Below are 19,453 nucleotides of genomic sequence, written 5' to 3' on the forward strand. Positions count from 1 at the left end.
GGAGGTTTGGCCTTTGTTCAAGAGTGCAGTGGACATGACTCACTTCATTGGTAGGCCTGCAAATGTATTATCTCCTCTGTACTCTTCAACAACTCTAAATTTCATCTGCAACCCTGAGTAGGCCTCACCTCAAACAAACCTCTGGATAGGACACATCTTATTGGCATCCTGAAGCAATCATTTAAAATTTTAGTGTCTTGCGACACTTTTCTGAGACAACAGCAATGCAAAAGATGCACCATGTTTTAAGATAGGCCTCACTTCATCTGCATCAAGATACTGTTAGTTTAAAATGTATATCTTTAGGACTGTGTAGGGGGCCTGGAGAAGCAGAAGCTTCTGTAAGTGTCAAAGTTGTTGAAAAACTGTTTGTCCTTCAATCTTTTCCCTTGTCTTTTGTAATTTTTAAATACATGTTTTAATATTTTTCAAATGTTTGTTCTCTCTTTCACAGATTGAAAGTATAAAAACAAAAAGTGAGTAATTTAACGACAATTATAAGGTAAATGTTTTGTACTCTTTTCGTTACATTTCTATCACATTTAACTTCTATTAGTTCCACTGCTCCATTTCTTTAAGCCTCAGTTTCCTGCCTTTGCTACTTCCCTCATTCCTTTCTCTATTACCTACTTACTTAACTCCTTCCACTCTTTTTCTCAGTCCCTCTCTTCTCATAGTTCCTCACTCTTATTCACTCACTCCGTCTCTATTACTCTTAGTGTCTTTGACTGATCACTCTATCACTACTTGTTCATAATGCTTTCTCTGTGTAGTTGAAGCACACTAAGGGGCATATTATGAACACAGCCAATACAATTATTGCTGTTTTTATTGGCAGAAAACTGGTGCAAAAGTGGTTTTAGCGGCAGTTTTCTGCCGCAAAAGCGGCTTTAGCGACACATTTCTGCCGATAAAAGCTGCAAAACTTTTATTGCCTATGTTGATGATATGGCTCTATGTTACTTACATTTCTTTGCTGTTTCAATTAATCTTTTTCTGTTATTTTTTGTTTTCTGTTTTCTATTTTTTCTCTCTGTTGTTCCCCATGTTTTAATCTTATTTTGAACATTCACTCACATTCTCCAAGAAACTCTTCTTTGTTATTGTTCTACTCTCTTTTTTTTTCTTTCACTTCCTTATCTATTTTGTTTTTCACAATTATACCCTCTTCCGTCTTTTCTTCGGTAAATAGATCTATTAAACAGTATCTCTTCTTTACTCCCTATAGCTGTCTTTCTTTTAACATCACTCTCTGTTTACTTTCCTTATACTTACTCTTTTTTTTTTTTTTTTTTTTTTGGGTTAGCTCCCGGTCCGCGTACCGGGAAGCTAACCGGGAAGCGAACCAAAAGAAATAGAGCTTGCCAGAGTGCTAAACATTCTAGCAATTTTTTTTGAAAGGGGAGGTAGTTCTGAAAAGAACTTTTTTTTAAAATGTTTTTGTTGTTTTATATATTTTTTTTATTTTTATTTTTTTTTGTATTTTTTGAACGATTTTATATTTTTTTTGGTTTTTTTGGGGGGGAAACAACAAAAAACAGGCATTGAAAAGGGCTCAACAGGAGCAAAAAAAAAATTACTGGGGGCGGTTAGGGCAATTATGGTTCTCATAAGCCAGGTTGATGGCATTTATACTCGTATTACCACATGCTATCAACGCACCACAGTGCATACAAGTATGTTTCATGTTGCCAAAATTCTCTTGGATGTTTGGCACAGTTTCCCGTGCCTCTGCTGGTGTCAATGATATTGACGATCTTGACCTGGCCACAGGAGTTGATGTTGGATTTTGTTCCATATCCCGTATTTCCGCCCGGCTGTAATTCAGTGGATGCTTCCTGGTCATGTGCCTATGCATGGTATAGTTCCCATAACTATACTTTTTATCAGTCCCTCTTGATAATTTATCTTTGCAGATGAGGCAGGTGACATACCTCGCATTCACTTTCTTTTGCCCTGGAGGGATTGAATAAAACTGCCAGATGAAACTGGCTTTCCTATGGGAAACCCGGGGCATCTCTTCCAAGAACTGTGGTTCTTCTCTCTCCTCTTCCTCTATTTCTTCTTCTTCCTCCTCTGTGTTGGTCATGACCTGGGGAGGTGGTCCTCTCTTCCCATGAGGAGGTGGAGGTGGTGGTGGGGGTGCACCAGCTGAAGCAACTACTGAAGCCATTTCTCATGTATTAATAAAGGTCTTCCTCTCACAATGATGAAAGTCAGAGTGAGGAAAGAAGGAGGGGTTTTCATCATTTGGGAAAAACAATAGTTCTAAACCAATGAAAAGTGTTATTTTTAGGTCACCTGACCTAGCCTTACATGATTATGAAACCAAAAGTGAAATGAACCAATGAAAAGTGTTATTAACAAGTCACATGACCTGTTATGCTTACGTTACGCGCTGCGGAACGCGCCCCGGATCGCTGCGCTTCGCGCCTCGGTCCGCGCCCCGGGGCACTTCCGGGTGCGCTAACGCGGTACGTCATAAGACGCATTACGCGGCAACGCGATACGTCGCGCTTTCGCGACGCGCCGCGGATCGCTTCCGGGGAGCTGCGTTTCTCGCCTCGGTCCGCGCCCCGGGGCACTTCCGGGTGCGCTAACGCGGTACGTCATAAGACGCATTACGCGGCAACGCGATACGTCGCGCTTTCGCGACGCGTCACGATGTTGATTTCTAAAGCGGCAGTTGCGCAAACGTAACGTTTACCGGTTCGCGGACCGGGTCGCGGCATCAATTTGAGCTAACGGAAAGCTTTCCCGTTCGCGGACCGGGAGCGAAACAAAAAAAATATTTAAAAAAAAATTATTAATAAACATATAAAATATATTTTTGGATTTAAAGAAGAATACATTTTACAGCTATAGATATTAGCTTTTAAAAAACCAATGAAATTCACTGAAAAAACCATAGGTTATAGACCATATATAGTTAGGAATTAGCATTTACAAAACCTTGAAAATTCACTGAAAAAACCATAGGTTATACACCATATTACCTGAGCGGCACCCCATATATAAATAACTGTGCAAAAGAGCCAGTGAATGTGTGAGTGGCTGTATGGATCATTGTGAACTTGTATCAGGGATTGTATAAGAGAGTAAATATGTGTTAGTATATGTTTGAATAAGTAAGGTGTGTATAACTGTATAGTTGAGGAAATGGAGGTGTGATTGATTCTTTGCATGACTGACTAGGTGTGTGAGTAACTCCATGGATGAGTGACAGTCTGTGAGTGTCTGTTTACACTGAGTGTATCTAAGGTTATATTAGAGTCTGAAGAGCTTCATCGTATTATCACATGAATGATGTCATCAGTGATGTGATCAGTAATGTCAAATGAGATGTCATCAGAGATGTCATCAGTGATGTCATTTGAGATGCCATCAGTGATGTCATCAGTGATGTCATTTGAGATGTCATCAGTGATGTCATCAGTGATGTCACTGACCATGTCATGAATGATGTAATATGTGACATGATCAGCAGTGGATTGCGGGTGCGCGATATATAGTTAGTACAACTAACTATATATGGAATTTCAATGGTTTTGTGTGTGTAAAATAAGGTTTTTTAAATGCTAATTCCTAACTATATATGGTGTATAACCTATGTTTTTTTCAGTGAATATATATATATATATATATATATATATATATATATATATATATATATATATATGTATATGTGTATATATATGTATATGTGTATATATATGTATGTGTATATATATATATATGTGTATATGTATGTATATATGAATGCTCCCAAATGGCAGGATTGCACACAAACAGCTGCCTCCTTAAGCGGGTAAAGGACCTCCAAGTGCGCCAAACACTGCAGCTCCCCTGTCCTGGATGAAAGCCTGACGCGTTTCTGAGGTCCTTTACCCGCTTAAGGAGGCAGCTGTTTGTGTGCAATCCTGCCTTTTGGGCATTTGGGAGCATATATATATATATATATACCGAGTGTGTTCAAATAAAGTTTCCCCCGACTTGATCCCCCGCAGTGGCCTCTCTCTTTTCACGGAAGGAGGTGTTCCTGTATTGCTACTACGCGGTTGCCTGTGCCGCGTTTCAGAAGCCCCTGCATTTTCAAGAGGCTCCATTTCCATGGGCGGCTGCTCCTTCGTTTGGCTCCGAGGTATCGGATGGCTGGAGCCCACCTGTTATCCGGGAAGAAAGAAACACGATGCTGAGGAAACCTTTCCTCACACTGGGCCTGATGCACTGTCATACAGACCCTCGTGCAATTGATTCCTGGTGGCGCGGTGTGGGGACCCAAGGAGGCCTTTGGTGAACAATATTCAGGACAGTGGCATTGTTTTTAATCTCCTGAATGTCCGGATGCCTTACCAGATTTACACCGGTTTCCAGCTTAGCCCTGCACCAACAAGGGGCATTCTGGGTCTTGTGGTCTGCTGTAACACAGTGGGCCATCCATACAAGGATACACCTACTCACTTGAGATTACGGTGCAAAGGTGGAACCAATCAGTGGTGAGGAGGAGGACTAATCAAAGGGAGAAGGAACTCGCCTCCTGGTAACACTCACCTGGCACTGAAGAAGGCAAAATCCGCCGAAATGCATTTGCCGAGTGTGTTCAAATAAAGTTTCCTCCGACTTGATCCCCCGCAGTGGCTTCTCTCTTTTCACGGAAGGAGGTGTTCCTGTGTGTGTGTGTGTGTGTGTGTGTGTGTGTGTGTGTATGTGTATGTGTATGTGTATGTATATATATATATATATATATATATATATATATTTCACTGAAAAAACCATAGGTTTCACACATGTTATAGTTAGCTGGACATTTCACTCATACAAAACCATTGAAATTCCCCCTTTATAGTTCAGCTAACTATAACTTGCGCGCCCGCAATGCACTGCTGATGACGTCACATATTACATCACTCATGACATGGTCAGTGACATCACTGATGACATCACAGAGACATCATCCAGTGAATGTGTGTCTTTCTGAAAAATAAATGTTTTATATATGTATATCTAAAGGTCGATGGAAGAAAAAAAATTGTAAATAAGTGTCTAAATGGATGTTTTTTTTGTAAAAATGATTGTATAACTGACTTATTAAGTGTATCTTAGTGAATACATGTATTAGCGAGTAATGATTAAATCTGAAAATATCTGTATCAGTGTCTCACTTTGTGTATAAGTGGCTGCATGGGTTGGTGACTAGCTACATGAGTGTCTGTGGGTTATTAGTTGGTTTTCAGAATATCAGTATGAGTGTCTGTAGGGTTTGGGGGGGTATTACCGCATAGATGCATGAATGGGTGACTCACTGTTTGTATATGTTTTTAAGACAGCATGTTTGCAGGACTGTATGGGTGTATGGGTGGATGAGTGTGTGTATGGGTGTGTTAGTGAGTGAATGACTGTCTTAATAGTATCTTTGAGTAACTACATATGTGTTAAACTAGTATATGTGAGTATTGATGTATATAAGTGAGTATATGTGAGAGCGAGAGATTGTAAGAGTTCCTGTATAAATAAGTATGTGTTTCTATAAGTGATTGTTTAAGAGAGTAAGTATGTGTACGATTCTGTAGAATTAAGTGTAGTGGTGGGTGTATAGCTGTATATGCAAGTAAATGGATGTTTGATAGTTTATTTGAATGTGTGAGTTTGTGTGTGAGTAACTCTATAGATGAGTGTCCGTGTGTAATAAGAAGTATAGGTGTATGAGTACATATGATGAGTGAGTACACGTATGAGTGTCTATATAGAACTGTTAGTGAATGACTGCATGTGTATGTAGATTTTGGAATTACTGAATAGGTTGTTCTAACTGGAATTGGAATCTCCATTTTTTGGAAAAGTTTTGTTTCTATTTTTGAATGTGTGTATCAAGGGTTATATTACGCTGAGAGGAGGTCTGCCACTCTTTCACAAGGATGATGTCATCAGTGATGTCATTTGAGATGTCATCAGTGATGTCTTGAGTGATGTCACTTACCATGTCATGAGTGATGTAATATGTGACGTCATCAGCAGTGCATTGAGGGCGCGCGAGTTATAGTAAGCTGAATTAACTATAACGGGGGAATTTCAATGGTTTTGTATGAGTGAAATGTCCAGCTTACTATAACAAGTGTGAAACCTATGTTTTTTTCAGTGAATTTCTAAGGTTTTTTAAATGCTAATTCCTAACTATAAAGTGTGTGAAACCTATGGTTTTTTCAGTGAATTTCAAAGGTTTTGTAAATGATAATTTTTAAGTGTATTAATTGTTATATATGTTTATACTGATTTACTGCATTATTTTAAACTATTTATTTTTAGATATTTTTTTTAAATTACATGCCACATTTTTAATATAAATTGAAAAAAAATGTTTTTAAAAATATTGAAAATGGTATATTTTTTTATCTAATTTTTTTTATTTATATATATTTTATATAACAGGCAATGATATCCTATGGAAGGAAATTCAAGTTACTGATAAGTACAGTTAAATTTACTTTTCAGGAATGGTAGTGTGCTAGATTGGGGAATTAATTCTTCTTCAATCCTGAGGTCCCCTGTGAGCCAACTAGCCCACCAGGTACCTCCAGTATGCGCCAGGCAGCTGTGTTGCAGAGAGTTGTTCAAAGGGCACGCCCCCTTTTTACAACACTCTGCAACACAGCTCCGTGGCGCTTACTGGAGATACCTGTTGGACTAGTTGCCCCCTAGGGGACCTCTGGATTGAAGAGGAATTAATTCCCCAACTTAAAACACGCCACAGGGCATGTTTGCACACATATCATCTCAAGCCCTGTCCCCTACCTTCACCACTGTGCAAACGGGCCCCGTAGTGCGTTCTAAGATGGGGGATTTAGTCCCCTTGCATACTGGGGGTCCATGGGGACCAACTAGCCCGCCACGAACCTCCAGTATGCGCCAGGGGGCTGCGTTGCAGAGGTGTAAAAGGGGGTGTGAGAAGTTGGCCTGATATATAGTGCTCACTATTCTAGTGATCACTTTGTATCATACCAAACAACCCTTATTGATGATTGGTTGTAAGTCAACCTTTCAGACCAGCTATCCTAGTAGCATGGACACGAGCAGTCTTCAGGCTAAACTCTAGAGGGCGTGTTAAGCCAGCTGTTTTACCATCACATATACCCCTTGAACACCAAGTGAAAGGACACCACACAAGTTGTTATAAAAATATAGGATATTTATTAATAACAGTTCTACCCTGAACTCTTTATGAGTCAGGGAGCTAAGCACAATACAAAACTCTTACGAAAATACTTCAAGTTGCACAATTTACACAAATGCCCGAGGGGCACGAAAAACCATATACTACAAAAGTGGAATGTGAAATACTAGCAGGTAAGTAACAAGATCCAGAGGCTTCAGGATCGCTAGAACTACACTACTGAACCTTAAGATTACGAGCAGGAGGCCTAGGGAGATCAGGTGCAGAGTGTGCACTCTCACGCGGGATGCGGGACAAAGTCTATGGATGCTAGATTTCGTAAAGTTAGTGTTATCGGACGAATCCGTCCAGTTAGGCTGAAAACGAAAAAGGATCTGGACACTTAGATAGTGAACCTACGTGGGAACACCGAAATGCTCGAGTTACCTAGCCCAGGGGCTGCGGCTGCATAGGGTTCAAAAGACGTCGGGAATCCTCGTTACAGTCTATGGGGCCTGAAAGAAGAAGTTGCTGGCAGGCGACCAGTGATGAAGTTCGATGGGATCCAAGCCTGGATCGGAGTTGAAGATGACCTGAAAGCAGAGGGGACTCCGTTCTTGATCACTAGCCAGTGATCAGATGGGCACCAGGATGGCACTGGATGAGGGCACCTCAACCAGGTGAGTGGGCGACGCTTGGCTCTGCAGTCTCTCGGACCAGGAGGCGTTGTCGGCGACCAGGATGGAGGGGCGAGCTGTCCCACGAGGTTGTCTGCTGTCGGCGCTGCTGAAACCAGGATTGGAGCAACAAGCCTTGGCAAAGGCAGGCCCACGCGGTGGACTCAAGATGGCGTCTGGAGTGGACCAGGAGGGTCCAGGGTGCTCCTCTGTTGGAGGGGAGCAAGGGCCAGTCTGGAGCAACCAGACAAGCGGTGAAATCGTCGTGGTACGTCGTCAAGAGGGTCACTAGCCAACGGGCAAGTGACCGGACAACGTGGCAAGCAGCAAAGAAGCAGAAGGGCCCCACGCAGATCTCGTGGATGCTGGGAGGCTGGACTTCGGTGCTGGAGCTGCTTAGGGTTAGGGCTTCTCAAAACCCCAGTGCACTTACTTGAGGGTCTCTCGGGGGTCGTGCTGGAGAAGCGTCGTGCAGGTCTTGAAGATGGCCGGTCCCACGGGTCTCGTCGCACCCACGAATCTCAGCTGTGCTGGATGATGTAGGTAGAGGTCAGAGATGGAGGGGAAACCGGGTCTCGTCGAGCTGGGCAGTCTTGATCCAGAGGATGGACTTCAGCAAACCGCAAGAGCTTCGACGGTGCCTGCTGGTGCAGGGTGGCTACTCCTTAGCCACAAGGGAGAGTCTTCAGAAGAGTCAAGAGTTCCTTTCGTGGAAAGTAGTTTCAAGATTCAGAATTATCTAATTTTGGAAGGGGGCCTGCTCCTATCTTTATACTAAGAAAAGGGGCTGGCACGCGACTAAGTCCTGCCCTATGGGTGGGACTAGGAGGGGGGTGGTTACACCCCTCTGCTTTGTCCGGTCTCTCCCCAGCTCAGGGGCTGGTGTGCCCCAGGAACTGGTTTGAGCCGGCATATGCACAGTGAGCACCGGGGTGCCACTTGCAGTCACCTTCCTTTCAGCCCTGCCTACCGGGAATACACAAAATCCTGTCTGGGATGGTGCTGGCACCGCCCCTGACAGGAAACCCTTTGTCCATGCCTCCGTTGCTGGAAGGACTCCCAGCAGCAGGAGGGCAGACTTGTGTCTCGGTGGCAGCATCCATTTTGTGGAGCTGAGGCTATGTCTGATTTTAACCGGGGTTCACAGTTACATACATGTCGTGTCCCTCTAGAAGGGTGGAATGCTAACCCCGTCGCCAGAATTGGCGAGGGGTTAGTATTCCAATTCGTATGACACCTTACCCGACATGTTTTGATAAAGCTATACCAAAGTTAGCATTTAACCGCGAGGATTATAATGCACTTAAGAGTATATGGTATAGCGTTATCATGGAAAAGCTATTTGGACTTGGTTCCGCAAGCTGCAAACGGGCTCAGCTCATGCCAGAGCACCATCTCACATAATTCCAAGCACTCTGCCTTCAGGATTGATAAGGCCTGCCGTAGGAGTGACTGATAGGAATATATGTGTCCATTTTAGGGTTAGATATAGGAATACTATATCTAAAGCAAAGGGTGTTTACACCACCTTGCCCCAGCTGTCGTGCAGCCAGTTGTGTCTGTTTGGGTGGCCAGCCAGGGGTGGCATAATACAAGCTTCAACTCCTGGTAGGTCCTGGGTACACCTATGCCCTGGATACCTAAGGTATGCTGTACAGGGACTGATAAGGTGGCCCAGTACCAATTGGTAAAATGCACCTAAGGTACATGGTTGTAATTTAGAGAGAGAACAGCTAGGCTGTGGGTCTGATTAGCAGGCCCACAGCCAGGGAAAGTCGTAAATCAGTGAAGCAAAAAGCAAAAATCTGGGGTGGCCATGGGATTGCAGACCCCACTCTCCTACAGGGGGCATGGCCTCATTACACCTCTCTGCAACACAGCCCCCTTGCGCGTTTCCAGAGTGGGAATTAAATCCCCTTGAATACTGGGGGTCCCCGGGGGCCAACTAGCCCACCAGGAACCTCCAGTATGCGCCAGAGGGCTGCGTTGCAGAGAGGTGTAAAAAGGGACGTGGCCTCATTACACCTCTCTGCAACGCAGCTCCCTGGCGCGTTTCAGGAGGGGCAACTAAATCCCCTTGAATACTGGGGGTCCCTGGAGGCTAACTAGCCCACTAGTAACCTCCAGTATGCGCCATGGGGCTGCGTTGCAGAGAGGTGTAAAAAGGGGCGTGGCCTCATTACACCTCTCTGCAACGCAGCCCCCTGGCGCGTTTCCAGAGTGGGAACTAAATCCCCTTGAATACTGAGGGTCCCTGGGGGCCAACTAGCCCGCCAGGAACCTCCAGTATGCGCCAGGGGGCTGACCCCCCTTTTTTCTCAGCCCCCGCTTGACAAATCACCCCTAAACTTTCGGGATAGGAGTGTAGCGGAGTGCCCCATCTTCTTGGAGAATTTCGCGAAGATTCCTCAACCTGCACTAAAGTTGTTCCAAATAGAATGTTGCGGATTTCCTATGGAAACTAGGTCCTAACTATAACTACCTACTGGCAATATATATATATATATTCTCTGAAAAAACCATAGGTTTCAGGCCTTATATAGTTAGGAATTAGCATTTAAAAAACCTTTGAAATTCACTAAAAAAACTATACGTTTTAGGGGTGTTATAGTTAGCTGGACATTTCACTCATACAAAACCATTGAAATTGCTCCTATATAGTTAGTTGTACTAACTATATTTCGCGCAAACGCAATCCACTGCTGATGATGTCACATATTACATCATTCATGACATGGTCAGTGACATCACTGATGACATCTCAAATGACATCACTGATGACATCATCCAGTGAATGTGGTTTGCTTCTTTATTTAAATATGCATTATATATATAGCAATTTGCATTGAGGAATGAGTAGATATATACAAATAAATATTTGGATGGAGGATTTAGTAGCAGTGTAATTGACTGTTTACTTTAACAATGTATAGTTTCTCACTAAATATAGTGGATAGTGACTAAACTGTGTGAATATCTGTATCACTGTCAGTTGTTGTGTAAACTGGTTCTCCAGTTGCTTACTAGCTATGTGAAAGTGTATTATAGTTATTAATTAGTTAACTGAGTATTTTTTATGGGAGAGTGAATGTGTGTGTGGTTCGGGGGGGGTGTGACTGCCCAAAGATGTGTGAATAGTTGATTCAGTAGATATATGAAGTTAAAACTACATATTCTAACATTTGCCAGTGCATGTGACAGTATAAGTATACATAAGACTCAATGATTGTGTGAGTGACTGTATACTTGTAATAATGATTTTATAATACACTAAGTATGACTTACTATGAAGTGGTGTTTGTATAAGTGTGTAGCTAAGTAAGTATGTAAGTATGATCCATTGTTTGCATAAGTGAGTAGGATAACTTCATATGTGAATAGGTTGTGTGCTGGTGTGTAATGTCGATATAGGTGTATAAGTTTTTTTGATAGGGTTTTATTGTTCATTGACCGCATGTATGAGTGAATCAACAGGTAAGTGATTAGATGTGTGTATACATCTAGGAATCACTGAGTGGGTTTTTAGATACTTGTATTGCTGTGTCAATGGATTCAAATATATTACTCTGTATTTTACATAGAGTGATGAAAGTATTTACTAGAGAAGGAAAAGTTGTATATGATTTTCACGTGGATGATGGCATCAGTAATGGCATCAGTGATGTCATTGGAGATGTCATTGGAGATGTCATTGGAGATGTCATTGGGGATGTCATCAGTGATGTCACTGACCATGTCATGAATGATGTAATATGTGACATCATCATCAGTGGATTGCGGGTGCGCGAAATATAGTTAGTACAACTAACTATATAGGAGCAATTTCAATGGTTTGGTATGAGTGAAATGTCCAGCTAACTATAACACCCCTAAAACGTATAGTTTTTTAAATGCTAATTCCTAACTATATAAGGCCTGAAACCTATGGTTTTTTCAGTGAATTTGCAAGGTTTTTTAAATGCTAATTCCTAACTATATAAGGCCTGAAACCTATTGTTTTTTCAGTGAATTTCAAAGGTTTTTTAAATGCTAATTCTATTAGCGGATAACATTTAAATATTTTAATATCCTAGTGGGACCACCTGAGCAGCCGTAGGGGGTCAGGGTGTTTCTACCCTGCCCCCTTTTTGTGTTCTACATGTTTGTTTTTCTGCTTTCTTGTGCCTCAGTCTACCGAGCACAAGATGGATGCCAACACTTCCTGGTTAGAAGTGTTGAAAGCCAATGAGTATGCAGCTTTCTCGGGAAGGCATGCTGATTGGCTGCCACGGTCTGTCAACACTAGCACAAGATGGATGCCAACACTTCCTGGTTAGAAGTGTTGACAGCCAATGAGCATGCAGCTTTTTTTGGGAAGGCATGCTGATTGGCTGCCACTCCAAACCAGGAAGTGTTGGCAGCCATATTGTGCCTCGGTAGAACCAAGGCACAAGAAAGCAGTGAAACAAAGGTGGAAAACTCGCAAAGGGGGAAGGGTAGAAGCACCCTGACCCCCTAGGCCTGCTCAGGGGGTCCCACAAGGACCCCCCCAAGCCCCAAAAAAAAAAAAAATTTTTTTTTTTTAAATTGCTGGGTACGCGTACCGTGCGCATACGTACGCGTACCTCGCAACTTCTTTTTTTTAATTATTATTTTTTTGCCTTGGGGGTCCTTGTGGGACCCCCTGAGCAGGCCTAGGGGGTCAGAGTGCTTCTACCCTGCCCCCTTTTTGAGTTCTACACGTTTGTTTTTCTGCTTTCCTGTACCTCAGTCTACCGAGGCACAAGATGGCTGCCCACAATTTCTGTTTTGGAGTGTTGACAGACAGTGGCAGCCAATCAGCATGCAGCTCGTGCACGGAGAGGTACGCGCACGTACGCGTATGGTACGCGTACGGGTAAGCGCTCGGAGCGCGCCTATAGATATATATATTTTTTTTAAATATGGAGCAACTTTCACCAAATATAGAAAAGGCACTTCTGCGTACCAGTCCCTACAATTTTGCAAAGTTTGGTGTAATTCCATTCAGCGGTTCGGGCTGTAGCCTTGTCTATTCGTCCTATGGAAATTAACATGGGGAAAACACGTTTTGGGACCCCCCCTTTTTTCTCGGCCCCCGCATGACGAATCCCCCCGAAACTTCCAGGGAAGAAGTGGAGCAGAGCTGGCCTAAATTTTGGAAAATTACACCCAAATTCCTCAACCGGCGCCAAAGTTATTCCCAATAGAATGTTGCGGATTTCCTATGGTAGCTAGGTCCTAACTATATATACCTACTGGCTATCGCCAGTAAGTAATATATATATATATATCAAAATCTTTATGATCAGGTAAGTGCATTTCGAGTTAGAAATATTTACAGTTTTCAACAGTCGACACAATGCAATTTTTGGAGCAGTGTCGTTATCCTATGGAGGAAAGATATATACTGCATACAGGTATTTTACAGCGACTTACAGGCACAATGGTGCTTTCCGATATCCGGATTTTGGAGGTCCGGAGTCTTTGCAGCTCTTCTGGGGTGCCTGCAGGATGCAGGGGAGAAGCTCTGCTATTCCATGTGATTTCTTGAGTCTTGGGTGAAAAATTGAAGTCCTCCCAGGCTTTTGGAGGCACAGGCATCTGCAGGACGAGTCGTGTTTGGTGCAGATGTCGATGTTGAAGTTGAAAGAGTTTTGTAAAGCGCTCTACTACCAAGCGGTTTCTTGGCGCTGCAGAAAGACTGTCCTGAGGGAGGAAAGGGGAATTATGATGGATAGGCTCGGGAAAAGAGATGGGTTTTAAGAGCTATACGAAAATCCATGTAGTTAGAGATGGATCTGATACAAAGAGGAAGTGCGTTCCAAAAGAGGGGGGCAAGAATGGAAAATCTGGATCCGCCAAGTTTTTTCCTTCGATAGCGAGGAACGCTAAGGAGGAACTGGGTAGAGGAGCGAAGGCTTCTACCGGGCACATAGGCCCTGATCTTAGATCTGATGAAATCTGGAGCTGTGCCGGCTAGCGACATAAAAGTCAAGCAGCCCATCTTAAATAATAAGCGTTCCCATATGGGGAGCCAGTGAAGTGTCTTTAGCAGGGGAGTAATGTGATGCGATTTCGGAAGCCTGTAGATAAGGCGGGCCGCTTAGTTTTGGATGAGCTGCAAGCGACGGCGCTCATACGCAGGAATACCAACATACAGGCCGTTGCCATAATCCAGGCGGTAGAATCATTGCCAAGATGATAAGTTTGAGGGCTTCAACAGAGAAGTAACAGGAGATTTTGCGGATGGTTCTAAGGGATAGGAAGCAAGATGAAACCACCAAGCTGATTTGAGGGCGCATGTAAAGGTCTTGGCTGATTTTGATGCCCAAGGTTTTCACAGAAGCAGAGGGAACAGGAAGGGAGCCGAAGGCTGGGGGCCAAAAAGCGGAAGTCCAGGGATTAGAGGGGCCACCGATAAGGACCAGCTCCGTCTTATCAGGGTTCAATTTTAGTTGGCTATTAGAATACTATTAAGTTTTGTTGATCTTGCCTATGCATTTTGTTGTCAAAATGGTCCACTTACGTTGCTGTTTAACACTACTTTTAAAAGGGTAAATGTCTGTAATTTGGACATCTAAGGATACTTTGCTTAGTGCTCCCTTTCAGGGTTATTGTAGCGTGTGGCTAGAGTCAAATTGTTTATTAGTAAACACATTGAGCTAGAATTGTTTTTACTAAATGACTCTTGCTTTTTTTCTTCTTTCCGTCCAGTTGGTTGAGTGGAGTTATACATGTCCATAGTCCACAGGTGTGGGCATGTTGTCTACGTTACTTGTACAGTTCTTCACTCCAAGAAAGGCAAGTGGTTTTAAAGTTTTTAATAAGTTCATCTAATGATGCTAAAGCTTTTTACCTCCTCCTAAACCCATTTTGTAGTCGAACCTGTACTTTGATCAACAGTGCAAAATCCAATATGCTTCTGTTTTAATTCTAAATCACGATCCTAATACTGTGTATGGTCTATGCTTTTCTTTTGAACTGCTTCTCAACAAAGGGCTATAAATGTTGTGTAGTATGTGTTGACTGTTTTATACTTCTAAAATCTGTATTGCATTTATTTTGCAAAACTGGTGTACTGTCCTAAACCAAAAATAGTGTTTATCACTTGTAGCCGTCTGGGTTATTACTTGCTGCATTGAGCAAGCAGTAAATTCGCAGAAAGGGCAGAAAATTACCAAAATCAACAGTATTATGCATATTAAATTTACAGTTACCAAACTTGCCATAATTCTCACAATAATGTCATTTTATATTACTCAAAAATACAATTTATTGCACAATTAATTTTATATTTCAAAATGATTTAAGATCTTGCAGCTCGTCCCTTCTCTGAGATACTATTGTACACGTTATTCATTCTCTGTACACAAAAACAGTCTCTCAAATTCAATATCTTAATACTACAAAATTCATGTGTTAGTATAAGTATTATGGTGAGAGTTCTAAATCACATCAACACTATCACTTGGTTCTTATCCTTTAGATCCGCCTTCTACAGGATGCTCAAATATTTCCTCATTGAAAATGCAGTATTTCTTTTCCATTCTGCTTTCAGCATGCGAGGCATCTGATAGAGACTTCTAGCTGCAGATTCCTTACCTGTGAATTTTCCAGGCATCTGACTGGATCCGTAAATATTTGCGTGGACAGTCTCCCTGAGCACCCTCGGATGGCTCCGCTCGGTTTCACACGGTGGCGGCATTGTTGGCGCTGGATGTGGCATCGTGGTCACCTATATAGCTGCCACCCAGGCTCACAGACGTTAGTTCTTTTCTTTTAGCACTCGTTGGCACTGACCTGGAGAAGAGTTACACCTCCTGTCTTTTTGACAGAGTTTTTAGGTCTCGGACCGACGGCTGGCTTGCCAGCCAGAAGTCGGAGAATTATTGTCTTTCAGTGAGGGAGCTTAAACCCGCCGCTCTCCTGGTCTCTCCTCCATTAGCTGGCTTCCTAAACGGAGGCCAGCCATTGGAGGAGAGAGGCGTCCCTCCAAAGAAGCTCCGTCTCTTTCGAATTCGGGGGAGTGTTCGTGCTGTTCTTTCCACTTTTTAGTCACGCCCCTTATTAGAACGCCGAACACGCCCCCGAATCCGGAGCTTTGCGGCCTGGAGAGGAGCTGGTATCACCCCCGTGGCGCCGAGCGCGCGCTTTTACCTTGGGATACTCGGGGCAGCAGCTCGCAGGTATTTCCAGTGTAGGTCTCCGCAATCTGGCCTCCGGTCACTCGGGGTCGGTTTCCTTCCGATGTCCCGATCCGATGATCCTTCGTGGGGGCTCACGCTGCAACAGCCAATCGGGGCTCGAGCCAGCCCAGCAGCCTATCAGGGCGCGAGTTGACTATGACGTGGCGCTGCGGGCTCCAATCAGCGTTCTAGATGGCCGATGACGCGTTGGCCTGCGGACCAATCGCAGTGCGGCTCTGACGGGCCCAGCCTCGGTACTGCTGAGGGGGCTTGTCTCCGTCGACCAATCCGGGTGCAGCTCCTTCGATGCTGAAGTGGAGCCCTCGAGCCGCGGCGGTGATGCAGGTGAAGGGATCTGGACGGCCGTACACTTCTGGGATCCCGGCCTCGGGAGTGGGGGCTTAAATAAAGGATGGAGCGGCCGCTGGAGACCCTTCCGACCTGCACTTGTCTCCTATTACTGCAAGCCACCGCTACGGTCTGCCTGCACGTCCATGCCCAGACCCGTCAAATGCGAAGAGTAACTCATCTTTGAGCAGTGGCATCAGTGCTATTTCAAGTCCAAGTGCACTACCGGCCTTCATTCACTACACGACCAGACGCAATGATCTGCAATCCTGTTGTGCGAGTGGCCTCTTAGTGCTACTGTACAGCCACGGTGACAAAAATCCTTAACTTTAAATCATTGCTTCCCGCTCGCGGAGAGAAAGCGAGCAATCCCCAGTGTGTTACTTTTCAAGTTCCACCGTTGCTTAGGTTCTTTCATCAAAGGCATCAAGCCGCTCCCCTACAGGCGGGGCATACCGACTTTGAAAGTAAAGAAGGCCTACAGTAGACGCACTTATCTGCGGCAATGCTAGGAAAAGCTGCGTTTACCCATTTTGAAGTGGAGTGCTCTTTAGATTGATTGAGGGTGCGAACGAACATAAAATGCAAAAGCATGGATGCTTCTTCAAATAATGTATTACTTGAGAACACTATATTATAATGCTAAAGCGGGCGTCTAATTGTTTATATATTGTGAATGTTAAATATTCTACTCAGTCGTATTGGGCAATAATTTTCGGCTGTTTTTTACTTTTCGTTAAACGCGTTTTGCCTTCAGTAATTCGTTGTAAGCCTGGGAGAGCTATGTCTTTCGTTTCAGACGATCGTTAAGCTAGCGACACTTCCCTTTTATGGTGCTTGCTCCCCTGCCCCCTGGCTGGGCTTGCTCCCCTGCCCCCTGGCTGTGCTTGCTCCCCTGCTCCCTGGCTTTGCTTGCTCCCCTGCCCCCTGGCTGTGCTTGCTTCCCTGCCCCCTGGCTGTGCTTGCTTCCCTGCCCCCTGGCTGTGCTTGCTTCCCTGCCCCCTGGCTGTGCTTGCTTCCCTGCCCCCTGGCTGTGCTTGCTCCCCTGCCCCCTGGCTGTGCTTGCTCCCCTGCCCCCTGGCTGTGCTTGCTCCCCTGCCCCCTGGCTGTGCTTGCTCCCCTGCCCCCTGGCTGTGCTTGCTCCCCTGCCCCCTGGCTGTGCTTGCTCCCCTGCCCCCTGGCTGTGCTTGCTCCCCTGCCCCCTGGCTGTGCTTGCTCCCCTGCCCCCTGGCTGTGCTTGCTCCCCTGCCCCCTGGCTGTGCTTGCTCCCCTGCCCCCTGGCTGTGCTTGCTCCCCTGCCCCCTGGCTGTGCTTGCTCCCCTGCCCCCTGGCTGTGCTTGCTCCCCTGCCCCCTGGCTGTGCTTGCTCCCCTGCCCCCGCTTGCTCCCCTGCCCCCTGGCTGTGCTTGCTCCCCTGCCCCCTGGCTGTGCTTGCTCCCCTGCCCCCTGGCTGTGCTTGCTCCCCTGCCCCCTGGCTGTGCTTGCTCCCCTGCCCCCTGGCTGTGCTTGCTCCCCTGCCCCCTGGCTGTGCTTGCTCCCCTGCCCCCTGGCTGTGCTTGCTCCCCTGCCCCCTGGCTGTGCTTGCTCCCCTGCCCCCTGGCTGTGCTTGCTCCCCTGCCCCCTGGCTGTGCTTGCTCCCCTGCCCCCTGGCTGTGCATGCTCCCCTGCCCCCGCTTGCTCCCCTGCCCCCTGGCTGTGCTTGCTCCCCTGCCCCCTGGCTGTGCTTGCTCCCCTGCCCCCTGGCTGTGCTTGCTCCCCTGCCCCCTGGCTGTGCTTGCTCCCCTGCCCCCTGGCTGTGCTTGCTCCCCTGCCCCCTGGCTGTGCTTGCTCCCCTGCCCCCTGGCTGTGCTTGCTCCCCTGCCCCCTGGCTGTGCTTGCTCCCCTGCCCCCTGGCTGTGCTTGCTCCTCTGCCCCCTGGCTGTGCTTGCTCCCCTGCCCCCTGGCTGTGCTTGCTCCCCTGCCCCCTGGCTGTGCTTGCTCCCCTGCCCCCTGGCTGTGCTTGCTCCCCTGCCCCCTGGCTGTGCTTGCTCCCCTGCCCCCTGGCTGTGCTTGCTCCCCTGCCCCCTGGCTGTGCTTGCTCCCCTGCCCCCTCGCTGTGCTTGCTTCCCTGCCCCCTCGCTGTGCTTCCTCTCCTGGGTGTGCATGTGGCTCTGGGTGTGTATGTAGCTCTGGGTGTGTGTGTGTGTGTGGGGCTCTGGGTGTGTGTGTGTGTGGGGCTCTGGGTGTGTGTGTGTGTGGGGCTCTGGGTGTGTGTGGGGCTCTGGGTGTGTGTGGGGCTCTGGGTGTGTGTGTGGGGCTCTGGGTGTGTGTGTGGGGCTCTGGGTGTGTGTGTGGGGCTCTGGGTGTGTGTGTGGGGCTCTGGGTGTGTGTGTGGGGCTCTGGGTGTGTGTGTGGGGCTCTGGGTGTGTGTGTGGGGCTCTGGGTGTGTGTGGGGCTCTATGTGTGTGTGGGGCTCTGGGGGTGTGGGGGTGTGTGTGGGGATCTCTGTGGCTCTGTGTGTGTGTGGCTCTGTGTGGATAGCTTTTTTTGTAGGTGTCTCTATGTGTGGGTGGCTCTGTCTGTGTGAGGGTAGCTCTGTGTAGGGGGCTCTATGTGAATGACTGTGTGAGTGGCTCTGTGTGGGTGGCTCTGTGTGAGGGTAGCTCTGTGTAGGGGGCTCTATGTGAATGACTCTGTGTGGGTGGCTTTGTGTGTGTGGCTCTGTGTGGGTGTAAATGCAATAGGTCATGCATCTGCGAGCGATAAATCTATTGGCATTGTAAATGACAATGCCATTTATTTATGATTAAAAAAAAAAAATGTCATGAGCAATGCCTATAGCTCTACCTTTAATGATGCCGAGACCATTGCATTGTAAATGCTTGTTTTCTAGTGTGTCCAGGGAAGGTCTTCTAGAAACGTAAGGTTCAAGCCATGTGACGCCCGTCACTGTGCCATGTCGGTTACCAACCCGCACCTTGTGTGTGCTTACGGTTTCTGGAATGCGACCATGACTGGAAGTCTTAATTTGACTTCTGGGCCATGGCACAAAGGCTTTGAGGGAGTTGTCCCTAAAGCTGTTTGCGGCCCGGCAGTCGACGCCTTCTAGCGTGATTC

General features: G+C 46.0%; 1 protein-coding gene across 1 annotated transcript in view; it reads left to right on the forward strand.

Annotated features, from left to right (window-relative positions):
* Nucleotides 1–19,453, forward strand: part of STIL (STIL centriolar assembly protein) — a 396,689-nt gene that overhangs the window by 138,751 nt on the left and 238,485 nt on the right. The window contains exon 8 of the mRNA XM_078671518.1: nt 14,539–14,625. Within this exon, the coding sequence (XP_078527644.1) occupies nt 14,539–14,625 (87 nt within the window). The remainder of the gene's footprint in view (nt 1–14,538; nt 14,626–19,453) is intronic.

This window comes from Lissotriton helveticus, chromosome 1_2 (assembly GCF_964261635.1).
Source record: "Lissotriton helveticus chromosome 1_2, aLisHel1.1, whole genome shotgun sequence".
NCBI classification, from domain to species: domain Eukaryota; kingdom Metazoa; phylum Chordata; class Amphibia; order Caudata; family Salamandridae; genus Lissotriton; species Lissotriton helveticus.